Source organism: Corvus moneduloides, chromosome 6, assembly GCF_009650955.1.
Source record: "Corvus moneduloides isolate bCorMon1 chromosome 6, bCorMon1.pri, whole genome shotgun sequence".
Lineage (NCBI taxonomy): Eukaryota > Metazoa > Chordata > Aves > Passeriformes > Corvidae > Corvus > Corvus moneduloides.
The window spans coordinates 31632986-31645932 of NC_045481.1; the positions used below are offsets into that span (position 1 = coordinate 31632986).

At 36.7% G+C, this 12947-nt stretch overlaps 1 protein-coding gene across 3 annotated transcripts in view; it reads left to right on the forward strand.

Moving 5' to 3' along the window:
* Positions 1-12947, forward strand: part of SPRED1 (sprouty related EVH1 domain containing 1) — a 61465-nt gene that overhangs the window by 25614 nt on the left and 22904 nt on the right. Inside the window, exons 2-3 of one of the 3 annotated variants that reach the window (XM_032111249.1) lie at positions 283-3538; positions 8385-8559. In XM_032111249.1, the coding sequence (XP_031967140.1) occupies positions 8416-8559 (144 nt within the window). In that variant the 5' untranslated portion in view covers positions 283-3538; positions 8385-8415. The remainder of the gene's footprint in view (positions 1-282; positions 3539-8384; positions 8560-12947) is intronic. The other 2 variants (XM_032111248.1, XM_032111247.1) reach the window with 2 other exon arrangements.

The window sequence follows — 12947 nt, forward strand, 5'->3', positions numbered from 1 at the left end:
ATAACAGCTTTGTCCTTTATTTTTGCTATGTAAGTTCTTAGGTGGAGGAAAATAATAGCTTTCTGAACATTTGTGGGGTACTATTCCTAAATACAACAAGCAGTGGAATAAGAAGTACACAGGTGCTTGTTTGAAAATAGCATGTCTAGTACATCCTGTTATACCTTAGGGTAGCTAAAATTGTTCATGAGGGATGTGTTAGTTACCTTCATCTTATTTTAGTGGTCAAGAACTTTATTACAAAATGGCTTTTTTTATTAATGTATTCACATCTGTTAACAGGGTTTCCAGTCCTGCCATCCATAACCTCAGTAACTAGATGACCAGCTTGGACAATGAGAGTGATCTAATTGCACTTGCATACTTGATACTTGGACTTTGTGAGCATATAAGACTGGAGGAAAATGGCTCTGAGAGAAGAGAGAATTCTGACCTGTTCAGATACAACTATTACCTAAAATCTTTCCATAAGTTGTTGTTCTAAACTGTAGTAATCATTGCTTTTCCCAGGAAAATGAAGTGCAACTGAATCTGTAAGCTTCATTAAAAAAAAAAAAAAAAAAAAAAAAAATTATAGACTGGATGGATGTTGTCTGAAGACATTTACTGGAAGTGTCAAGTTGTCTTAGTCTCAGTGGAATCTGCCTTAGGCTGCAGACTTGTGCTTGTCCTAAGTTTGCTGAAGAGCTCAAGAAAATGAAAAGCTTGTGTTCCATCATTTCTTTAGATGTTCCTTTGTTTTTGCAAGGTTGGAAAGAAATGGTAACTTTTCTTATTAAAAAAAAACCCCAAACTAAACCTCTTTCTCTTGTTTTATTTGTGGGCTCTTTAACCTTTCTCTACACGTTTCCATGGTAAGCAAATCAGAATTAATACATGGCATCAATAACCCAGTAGCTTGGTAAGAAACAAGTAATGATTTCACGGAATTAAAAGAGGGTACAGACAGTTCTGTGCTATAAATTGAATGAAGAGATTCCTGTGGATCTTCAGAAACTCTGGGGTAAGGAAGAAGTAAAAAACTATGAGAATATATGCAGAGAAGGGAAGACAGGTTAGGATGGAGTGTGGATATTTTTGGAGTTATGGCTGTCAGCTTTTAAAAATGAGGCAAATTTAGGGTTTTCTGGAGGAAGCCCATTAAACTTGGAGGGTACATGAGTACCACGATCTGACCACTCGAATTGTGTTACCCATCTGCCTAAAATTGAATGGAATCCAGTCCAGGAGTCCTTGGTACCAGCAGTCCTCTGTTGTGAACAGGCAGCTGTGGAAGTGATCAAAAAGCATCTTCCATGTCCATCTTATCCCACAGACTACTACAAAAGGGATTACATACTGTATGCTGTTTATTTAGTTCTGCTACATGTGTCCAAAACCTGTAGAGCCATCTTTGAATGTTACTTTGATTCTTTTTCATTTTTGTGGGGAAGGGTAGAAAGAAAAGTAAGTTTGTTTGGGGGTTTTATTTTATTGTATATTTTATATTAGTTGCCATTTTCTAAGTAATATGCCTTGACCAGATGGTGTTACAGAACTCTTTCTCTTATGAAAACGTAGGCCTTCAGAAGGCAGTTTCTTTAAAAGGTGTAGAATCCAATGTGTTGTGATCTCCTTTAGTGGGATAAAATATTACTTCATTTAACCCTTATGGATGACCTACAGAAGTAAGAGAAAGTAGCTACAATTATTAAACAAGAGAAGATGCTGGGGAGCAGGGCTAAAATGTTTTTCATACAAATGTCAAATACATACTTTGTATGTAATTTTGATGGATTTCAAATCTTAACAGCTTCTCCAACAGAGCTTATGGCAGCAGCCATTCTTCCTTGCAGCATTAATTTACATGGACATACATCTTAATTTGTCTATATTCAAATAGGAGCACTAGAACCCCATTCCTATTATTAATTTTTTCTTTTATTGTTCTTATTTTGTCTCCAAGAGAACACTTCACAAGAGCAATATACTATTTTGACACTTGTTCATTTGGGTCTCATTTTCCCTTTTGAATTGTAGGTGCACTGTCAAGCACCTTGTTTTATGAGCCTCTTCTGCTAAATAATAATTGTAATCATGTATTTTTGGCCCTTTCAGGATACGAGTTAACCCTTCCTTACATAATACAGTTTCCCATGTAGATTTTTCCTTTTACAATTTTGGGTACAAGCCATTTTGCTTGGTAGTTCAGGTTTCTTTAAGTAGATTTTCTTCTTGTTGTTTTGTTTTGTAGATTTTTGGGGTTTGTTTTTTGAGCAGAAATGTTCCATTCAGGTTTTTTGACAAAATCAGTGTGGTTACCAATATCTTAAACGTAACAGCATTTGTCTGTAGTTCCTCCTGGAAATCCATGTCTTTCCTTGCTAAACTCCTCACAGAAATAAACTTCCTAGGCATATTAGCTGTTTATTGTGAGGAATACTTCTTGCATCTTTTTAGAGGAGAAAATCTGCCAAGTTTTGCATTCTACCAGAGTAAGAGTTTTGTGTTTATTCTGATTTGTATTCTGATTTGTTGATATAATTTTGAGAGGAGAAGGGTAACAGTCATGTTAAGCAGAGCCTCGTTTAGTAGCTGTTATGGCAATATCCTCTTCATTAAAAAATAATAAGATATGCTGTCATACATTTTTGTGATGTAAATTATGTCTTCTTTAGCCCTTGTGCTACATTTGCATCTCCTTCTGTTTTAGGTAAGTCATTAATATTTTGTACCAGTGGCACTCATTCTCTAAACCTTTAGTAACAAAGGGTTTATAACATCAGCAGTGTACTAATAAGATTATGTGATATTGGTGAAATTATTTTTTTTCTACATTGAGTCAATACTCAAAAAATGCTATCTGCAAGTAAAACAGATTTTAGCTCAGTGGTCTGGCAGTACCTTTTGGTACTCAGACATGCACGTACTCATGAGCACTTCTCTAGCTGGGAATCATAAAGTCTTCTGCTAAGCTGTTTGGATAATAAGAACCATAAAAAGCCAAGTGTGGTTCATGTATGCTCCTTTGGTAAGGCTACAAACACAAAAGTATATTGCAGCAGAAGCTGGAGGGGCTAAAGTACGTGTGTAAAGTGCCAGTCAAAGGTAAAGAGCCTTGATCCATGGGCATTTCACATTTGGAGAAAAGCCTGGAGCTGTTACTTGTGTGCCAGCAAAGATAGTGTAATTTCATAGCAGAGTGTGTCACGATTTTTCAGAACGCCTTTTTTTTTCCCTTAGCCTTGTCAGAAGTGTTTAAACAGCAGTTTGCACAGTGACAACTCTTGCTTCAAAGTATCATGAATTCTTATAAATTAACCCATATTGGTTATATTTACGAAGTTGTATTTTTTTTTAATTGCTGTGCTTTGAAATAGGATATTAAATAAAAGAAAGAATAATTGAGATTGGAAGGCATCTCTGGAGGTCATCTTCCCTGCTGCTCCAAGAAGGGTCACCTATAACAGGTTACCCAGGACTGTGTCCAGATGGCTTTTGAAACTCTCCAAGGATGGAAACTCCGCAACTTCTCTGGATAACCTGTGTTAGTACTCAGGTGCCGTCACAGTGAAAAAGTGGTTGCTGATGTTCAAATGGAACTTCCTGTGTTTCAGTTTGTATCTGTTGTCTCTGGTGCTCTCACTGGGCACCATTGAAAAGAGCTTCTGCCTGTCCTCTTCACACTCTCTCTTCAGCTATTTGTATACACTGATAAGATACCCATGAGTCTTTTGTTCTTCGGGCTAAGCAGTCCCAGCTCTCTCAGCCTTCCCTCCTCCAATGGATGCTTCAGTCTCTTAATCGTTTTTGTTGCACTGTGCTGGACCCACTCCAGGAGCTCCATGTCTCTTGTGTACTGGAAAGCTCAACACTGGACAAAGCTCTCCAGGTGTGGCTTCAGTAGTGCTGAGTAGAGACAGAGGATCACCTTCTGTGACCTGCTGGCAACACTTCTAATTGCAGCTGGGACACCGGAAGTTGGCCTCCTTTGTCCATGTGGCATGTTTTTGGCTTGTGTTCAGCTTGGTGTCCATATGAAACTCGAGGTCCTTTTCTTCAAATCAGCTTTCCAGCTTTGAAAGAAATTATAAGTCTAAATATTTTTACCAAAGCTGAAAAAGTCAGTTTCTTCTGTGGTTCAATTTATAATTCCACTTGCAGATCCAGGTTTCTTGATGGTAATGGTAGTAAGCTGTATAGTACTAAAAAAAAAAATTGCAGTTACAGTACAATTGTTTTAAGCAACACTTCTGAAATCACTTTTGTTTTTCAGACCTATTTTAAAATAGAAATGTGCAAAATGCAGTACAAGTAAAAGAATGGCAATGTTTAGTATGAATTAGGAGAGGGAAGATTTGCTTACTGTTGATACTAGGTTAAAATAAATGTAAAGCAACAAGATGGCTGATTCCCCACTTCCCCCAACATCTCTTCCCCTTTTTCTCTGGGAAAAGTATTTTGGCAGAAAATTCTTAATATTCATTCTCTTTTGCTTGGCTAATGGAACAAAGGACAAATGTAATAACATTTGTTATCTTTAGTTGTCTTGATATTAAATGTAATAAATACCCCAAATTATAAAAATAATTTACTTTTTACACAAAACCAATAAATAATCACAGTGATGAAATTACAATTGTCTTACTTCCCCAGCCACCAAAAGCAGGATTATTCCTTAGTTGTTGAGCTGAAGGTCCCAGCCTGTCTTGGCCAGTGACGTGCTTCCTGAGCTTGCACAACAGTTTGGTCATCCAGCTCATAAGTCAGTTTGGGCCCAAGAGCATTACAGTGATATAAACACACAGTTTTTTGAGGGAGGAGAGAGCCTTTAAAACCTCTTGTCAGATTTTAATGCTTGATGTTCTTAAAATGCCTGCTGATGGTAGGCAAGGACTGTAGGTCATATCTTTCCTGTCCACTTAATGGTTTATAACCCTTTGATTTTGCCACTAATGCTTTCTCAGGCTGCTTAGTTCACCCCATCTCAGATTTTGATTTTGGTGTAAGAATAATCTTTATTTGATTATGCTTTTAGAGTGAAACTTCATGCAACATATTTAATATACTATCTTAAAATTGCTTCATTTCAGGTTTACTAGGTATAGCACTCAGACACATGCTGTACTCCTCAGTAAATCTTCACTGCTAGAGGGAAAAAATACTGCAGACAACTTTTTTTTCTCTTTCTCCTTTATTCCAATTTATAATTCCCTTTAATCGCATAAGAATACCATACTCTTATCTCCTACCTGAGGCACTCAGATGTTAGAGTGATCTGTTTCCCTAGTTGTTAAGCACTGATTTTGGATTCCAGTGTCGTTGTCCCCAGTCTTACTCATCCTCGTACTGACTTTAGGAAAGCAGCATGCCCCTTTGGCCAGAATACAATCTCCTTTAAACCTTGCACTGCCTCAAGAATTTCCAGGGACCGCAACCAAAACCAGGGAGTCTCAAGAAAAGTTGGCTTCCGTACAGTAGCTTCGGACCTGCTGTTGCAATGCTGCTCTTCATGCTCCATTTCACACGCTTGTGGTAGCTCTGGTAAAAGGCTTTGTAAGAGCAATGCTCAACTGATCGCCCTGTTTGTTTGGTTTTTCTTTTGTTCAGGTATTCCTGATAGAGCTGCTAAACATGCAAGAGTAGGTAAAAACCTCAGGCTGTGTTAGGAAAACACTGAAGCCTTGTCTGCCCTTTCTCCCACCGCTAAGGTACACCAGCAGTGTAACAATTTGTTCTAAAGTTCCCAAGAGTAGATGGGGCTGTAATGCTTAGAGATACAAGACTTCTGAGTGCTTTCATAGTGCCAGTAGTGTGACAGGCAGATGCTGTTTTGTTTGCAGAGGATTTTGGAAATGGGAATCATTCATGGGTCCTGCCAGCATTCTGGCTAATTGCAAGCCAGGTTGTGTTGTTACTGAAAATAGCTATTGTTACCAATTATGAGTTCCATTCAAATATAAAAAATAATATTAAAAAACAGCCACCAACAGAAACATAAAACTAAAAATCTCTTTGTAGACTTTGGCATTGTTACAGGTACAGAATTTGTCTAGTTAATCTACAGGGTGGTTGTATGGGAAAACTGGCTTGTTTCAATTTAAGAGATTATTCATTAAATATTACCTTGGGGAATTTTACTTTGCACTAATGCAGTAGATTTGATAGTAGTTTCTAAAATATTTGAAAGGATAAATGTTTAACGTATTCATTTGGAATATATGGAAAGCAAAACTCGAGATTGTTAGCTAGACCACACTAGGCATCTCAGTATAGGATAGGGGGAAAAATCCCAACACTGTCAGAAAACTCTATTGAATGGAAGTAGCTTAAGCCTCCTTCTTTGCTTCTCCTTAGCAGTTCTTGTAAAGAAAATGGATGTGGAGTGTGAACTTTCATTTTAAGAAAAAATTAATGTTATAGTCTGAGCTTTCTTGTGGAGCCTAAGGGAAGTTCTCTTTAACTGTACTCTTGCTGCAGTCTGTTGATATACAAAAAAACCCCTCTAATATTCAGATTTATGACCAAATTTATGGAGTGAATAACTTCAAAGCTAAATTTGTGGTTTGCTTAAATTGAGAATAGCAATGACAGTTTTTCGGTTTAACCAATCCTATTTCTTATTGTTTTAGAGGAGAGTCTTGGTGTCTTCAGTTTCTGTCAGAAGAGGTTCTTCTGAGAGAAATGAGGTGAAAGACTACCTGTGTATGAAGTGTACAACTACAATCTGACCTTAGCTCTGAGTGAAACACAGTGACAGAGACCAGTGAAGGAATAATTCAACTCTCAGTAATATTATTAAGCATCAAGATGCAGCCATTTTTATTTGCAGATATTAGAATTGTGATAGATGCGTACAATGAAGGATTGGCTTTTTCTTTATTATATTTGTCTGCTGTGTTTGAGTACTTAAGTGAAAGATGTTGGTAGAGAAATGGTGAGCAACATTGACTGAACTGTCATTTTAACTATTAGATTTAGAGAGATGACAGGGCTTTGCTCAGAGGCAGCAAACAAAATTTAGCTGCCTATAAGCTAAAAATTTATAGTCTTGTATAATTTTCCATTTTGCAAACCATTATGTATTTAAGCCTTAGATGCCTCCAGCAAAATTCTTATACATACATATATATATATACACACACACAAGTGAATCATATGTGTGAATCATATGTGTGTGTGAGAATGTAATATATTAATTATGCAAAAAAGCCTACCTTTGTTATTTTGGGATATTGGGGGGGGTGAGGGGAAGGTGTTGGAAATAAAGCAGTGATCTTTTAAAAGTGCAACATCTTGGTGAATAGTTTTATCTCAAATACAGAAGGAACAACTTTGTCCTCTACTGATATTTCCTCTTCAACCCTTAAATTTGACATCACTAGTGCTAACTGGCATAAGTACTTAAACCCGCACCAGGAATATATTGCAAAAAGATAACACCTTATTTTAAGGTGTTGAAATGTTCAATCATTAACTGCTGCATTCATCCAGTAATCTGTACTTCAAATGTAGCATCTTATAACATCCTTGGCAAGCCATGGGGTTTTCCAAGTGATGTAGTGGCAAATTCACAACCAAAACTAAAAGTTTACATTTAATTTAAAAGAAAAAACTAAGAGCAGAGAGAGAGAGAGAGAAATGACCAAAACCTCTTTTTCCAATACTCTGGAATTTGGATTTTAAGTAATGACATGACAATAATTTGTTTATTTTATAAGAATACTAAATGATGGAAAAAGGTGTTAGATTGTAAAATGCAAGTAATTTTACACCCGATGCAAATGCAGGGGAGAAATAGCAAGTAGACACTGCAAGTATGGATTTTAAGTAGCTATAACTGGTTCTGTTTTCAAACCCCACAATGTGTGTCTTGACCTACCCTTTCAAAGGACAGGTTATATGCATGGGGAGGAGAGCTGGATGAAGGGAAGCAGGGTTTCTGGCTAGAAGCCTGTTCTTGTTTAGATTTCAGTGACAGAAGGCCTGACCTCTTTCTGTTTTCTTGTTCTCTTTTCTGTGCAATTTCATGGTGGCTGACTGGCTTCATGATTAGTCTAAAATAAATCAGGAGTTGATTCTTATTCTCTTTCCGGCCCTCTAGCTAGATCACTGAGTGTAAAGTTCTTAGAAGAATATGAGTTTTGACTAGGCAACTATATTCTCTGGTTAAGTCTCTTTACAAAAGATCACAAGCTCTGAGACATCCTAATGAAGGCATAAAAATACAGAGGAACATTTTTTCGAGAGTGGTCTTACATTGGTTTCTGCTAGGTGATGTTTGTGGAAAGACTATTAATTATCGTGATCTTGGTTGTGGCTTTGTTGTTTTTGTTTTGTTTTTAACTAGACTTAGCTGGTTTAAGTTTATGGAAAACTAATTTCTTCTTTTGCTTCTCTTTCAGTAATAGTTATGCACGAGTGCGAGCTGTGGTGATGACCCGGGATGACTCAAGTGGTGGATGGTTACCACTTGGAGGGGGTGGACTAAGCTGTGTCACAGTCTTCAAAGTCATTCCCCAGGAAGAGAATAGCTGTGCTGATTTTCTTATCCATGGAGAACGACTCAGGGATAAAACGGTAACAATTTGCATCTATTTAATGATCATATTAAAACTATATGGGACATAAGTATAGATGCTTGCTTATTATTGCTTGTAGACTACGAAGTAAATTTATAGTCTCAGTCTAATGCTGTTGCTGAACTTTTCTATAACAATGATTATGTATCAAAAGAGTCAGTTATTTGTTTTAAATGTTTTTAAATGTAATACCCTGCTTTTTTAGAACTAAGTACATTGATTTTTTAGAAATTTTCCATACATTTTGGGAAACATTTTGCTTTTTTCTTCCAATGAAAGATTAGAGTTAAATCTTGTTTATATACCAGTGATAATACATTTAATAGGAGTGCTGAAATGAGAATTTTATTAAGAACATGAAATCAGATGAAATTCCTCAGGAATGATTTGCTTAGTTGTGGAATATGGCTATGACAAAAAGTAGCCATTTTACATGAGAACAACTTCATATGGGAAGACAGCATGAAGCTGACAGGTCCGAGAACTGACCTGGATTGATGAACACATAGACAGTATTCATTCATCAGGAACCTTACATAAAATACCAGTAATAAACATCTCTTAAATAGCATCATGAAAATCAGCCTCACAAAAGGAAAACTGGTGCAGGATCTCAGCCATTTCTACATGCAGAGCTAAGACAAAATGGGCTTACAAAGGATTGCTTGGTTACTTGTGTGGCAAACATTTCTGAATGGGGGCTGTGTCTTACTGTGGAAAAAACGCGAAGTGGCGAAGGCACAAAAGCTCCATCTTAATGACTTTTATCAAGAATTTATTCTTTTCTGCCAATGAATTTTGACTCCTCTGTGAGCTTAAAAGATAGAATTACTTCTCATACTGTACTGCTGACCCTTCCTCAAAAACACCAGTTTCTCCCTTGAGGCAGGACTGCTGAGTTTTCTGCCTTGACTGTGACTCTGTAGGAAGAGAGCATATAAATAGAAATTCTGCTGACTCAGTTGTTTCAGTGGGGCGTAGCACTATTAGCAGAGTACCCTGTGTTCCCACACAGCTATGTGCACCTGCAGTTCCTTCCTCACTTTGCAGTAGTTCCCTTTAGAATTTTTTTAGCCTCGTCGAGGCTCTTTTTGAGAAGCTTAATTGCATTTAGAGATACTTGATAGTTTTCTCGTAATTCTTAATACTTGGAACATTCACAGCTTGCCTTAAAAATAATATAATGCTCAGAACTAAAGACTGGTTTAATGTTTTTCCTGCATGCATATAAAAATGTCCAGCCATCAGTGTCCTAATCTGTTTGTGGTGTTCTCTTTTCCGTTTCCTCTAGGCAAGCCTTGTTTTGTTTCCACTTCTGGTTGAAGATTTTAAATGTTTCTCCTCCACTTCCTGTCTAAAATTAAGCTCATGTTAGCGTGAATATGTTTTCCAAACCTTTATTGTCTTGAACAGTTTGTTTTGTTTTCGGTTTTTTGTGTGTGTCCCGTCCTGTGTCCATCTGTCTTACTTCTACTTGCTCCCCAAATGTGACCTAACTAGTTGGTCAGAGCAGATTGTAACCTTCCTGTAGTTATGGGAAGTTGCTGTTGGAAGTCAGCCCCTCAAAAACACAGGATAAAAGGTGGAAGAAGTGCAGCTAGGATGAACATCTCTCCTGTGTGTATTGAACAAAGCTCAGGGAACTAACAAATATAGATTTAGGGTGTGGAGAAGAATACTGGAGAGCCAGTGATTCTTTGATAACTGAGTGAAAGGTCACTATGTATTAATGTATTTCCACAGACTTCAGATAATGCAATTATAAGCAACAGCTAATATGTAATGAATTAACGACCAAGTTGTGTAGTATGCAACAAGACCCCACTTGGCACAGAAGAAACAAGATCCTACGTATATGTGATGGCAAAATTAGGTCATGACACTTACTTAGAAGGGCAGAAGGTAGCAGGGACTGAAAGAGAAATTCTGTTGGACACATCACTGATTCTAAAACTTTTCTGATCCTTATGCTTTCAATATGGTTAATGGTTTTACATTTGTTCTTAGGATATTGCTGTGGATTCACTGTTCAAGCACAATTTTTAACAATTTTTAATTAAGTCAAGCAATTGGGGTTTTAGTCCAAATAGAATTGACAGGTGACTATTATATTTCATAATAGTGATATATTTTATTTTTTATTTAAAAATAAAAGTGGAAGCCACTGTATTTGCTGTTGAGTAGAGACCAAATATTTTGATCATCTTCATATTTTGAGGAAGTGTTATGCTGAATCTGCTGTTTCTGTGCCCCAACTTCCCTCTAGTCTCATTTTAGAATGCCCTTGGTAATCTCAATGCCTGAATAATCTTAGAAGTTAGTAGTATGCTGTTTAGTTGGTTGCTCTGCCATTGTACTTGAAAAGAGAATGTAACAATATTTTTTTAATAACAAACAGTTTTGAACATTTAAGTTTTTCAGGCTTTGAGTATGTGTGTCTTCAGGAATGTTTAATCAACTGTGATATCTAGAAGTCACTTGGACCATGGTTTCCAGTTCACTGACTTTTTTGCAAGGTACACACAGCTGTTTCTGAAAATACTTCTATGGATTAAAAGAGAAAGTCATCTTTACAAATGGAACATCCTCTAAAGTCACACATTGTTAAAATACCTTTCTAATCAAGATTGTCTTGATTTTTCTCTGGCCAGTAAGTCTCTTCTTTTGTGAACTGGCTTAGCTTCCAGAAAATGTACAGACATTCCCTTATCCTGGAAACCTAGGATTGTGGAACTTGGAGCGCTTTTCTGACACAGGGCAGCATAGGTTTTGAAATATCTTAGGTTAGAAAGTAAATGGTGTTCAGTTCTATGGCTTTTACCTAAGATAAATGGGAATCATAATGCCGGTATAACTGTTTAACCTATGTGTCAGTACAAAGGCGGAATTCTCTCCAAAGCAGCTTGAAATCCATAGGTGAGGTATTTGATGGAGGTATCTTCCAGATGCCTCTTAAATGGTTGTACTGAAGAGGAATGAATTAGCTTTAGTTGCTGCTTCTCCAAGTGCTGCTTCTGATGCTACATTGCAGTTCCATTCCAGTGTGTCATATCTTGCCATGTATTTTATAGGCTATGCAGGCATTTAATTACAACTATAGATCTCAATCTGTAAATCAGCTGCATAAATTAAATACTCTGGAATGAACATCAAAATATTGAAGTTCCTTGTTGGAGAGGGCTGGTGTTGTTTCTTTTTAAACCTGAGAGGCAGGTTGCTGTCAGCCCTTCTATGAACCAGCTTCAGACTACGTGTAGAACTTCCAAAATTTTTGTGCAGTACGAAGCTATTTAAAATATTTTGTGGTATTCACAAAAAGCATCTTAGTTATCTGAGAAGAAAATCAAAGTGATGACACCACTGAATTAACTTGAGAGAGAATGCTCCCTGCTAGTTTGCTCAGGTTTAGATTTGTGTTGGAATGTAAGGGTATTTTGTGAAGACTTTTCACATAATTACACATTTCCCCCTTTATTATAATCACCTTCCTAGATCTGGCTCCAGCCAGTCTGCTTGGAACAGTTGCACTTCCTCATAACCTGGTCAGGTGTGCTGTTCTCTCCTTCTGTGTTTACAGTAGCTCTCTTCTATCTTAATAGCACTACTGTTAAACATATATTAGGCACAAACTTACTGGGTTTTAGGCATTGGTGAATTTTACCTTCTTGAACAAAAAGTTTAATAGACTTCTCTGGTTTATTTTCTTCTCCAGACTTTTGCCATGCAAGTTTTTATCAATGGAGAAAGAAAAATATTACTAGTATCTTTTAGATCATGAATCAGGAGTGACAAAGTTTAAAATCTTTCTGTTGAAGAACAACTAATTGTGTAAAGGGAGAGGCACAAAACTAAAACTGAATATAAATACCATTCTCTTTTAAAAGTCTGCTGTTTACAAACTGAAATACTTGCTTTTTTAAATTGTCTTTAAAGTTTGAAGGAAGATTGATTCTGATGGGCTGTAGTACAGCGCTTACATCATCTTTTTTTAACTGAATCAAAAAAAGTATGCATAGAATAATTATGTCATATGGTTACCATGGCACTGGGTCCATATACTCAGTATATTCATTCTGTAGCATGAATATACTCAGGTCATGTTGCTTGTTCCCAAGAGTGAAGCAGAAAAGGCATCGAAAAACGATGTGCTTTTATGTTTGTAGATTTGGGTTGGGAATGAAAAACAGTGAAGCTGTCTATCTTACATGTGCTCTTGTAAGCTTTGAAAGTACAGCTAGAAACCAGTAAAATACTATCCAGTATCTCGAAATGTTCAATTATTTAGTCTGTTATCAAGATAGAAATTTGTATCAAATGCAAAAGTTTTTTTCTTATTTTTTTCTGAAATAAGCTCTAAATAATGATGTCATATCTTAAATACTCACT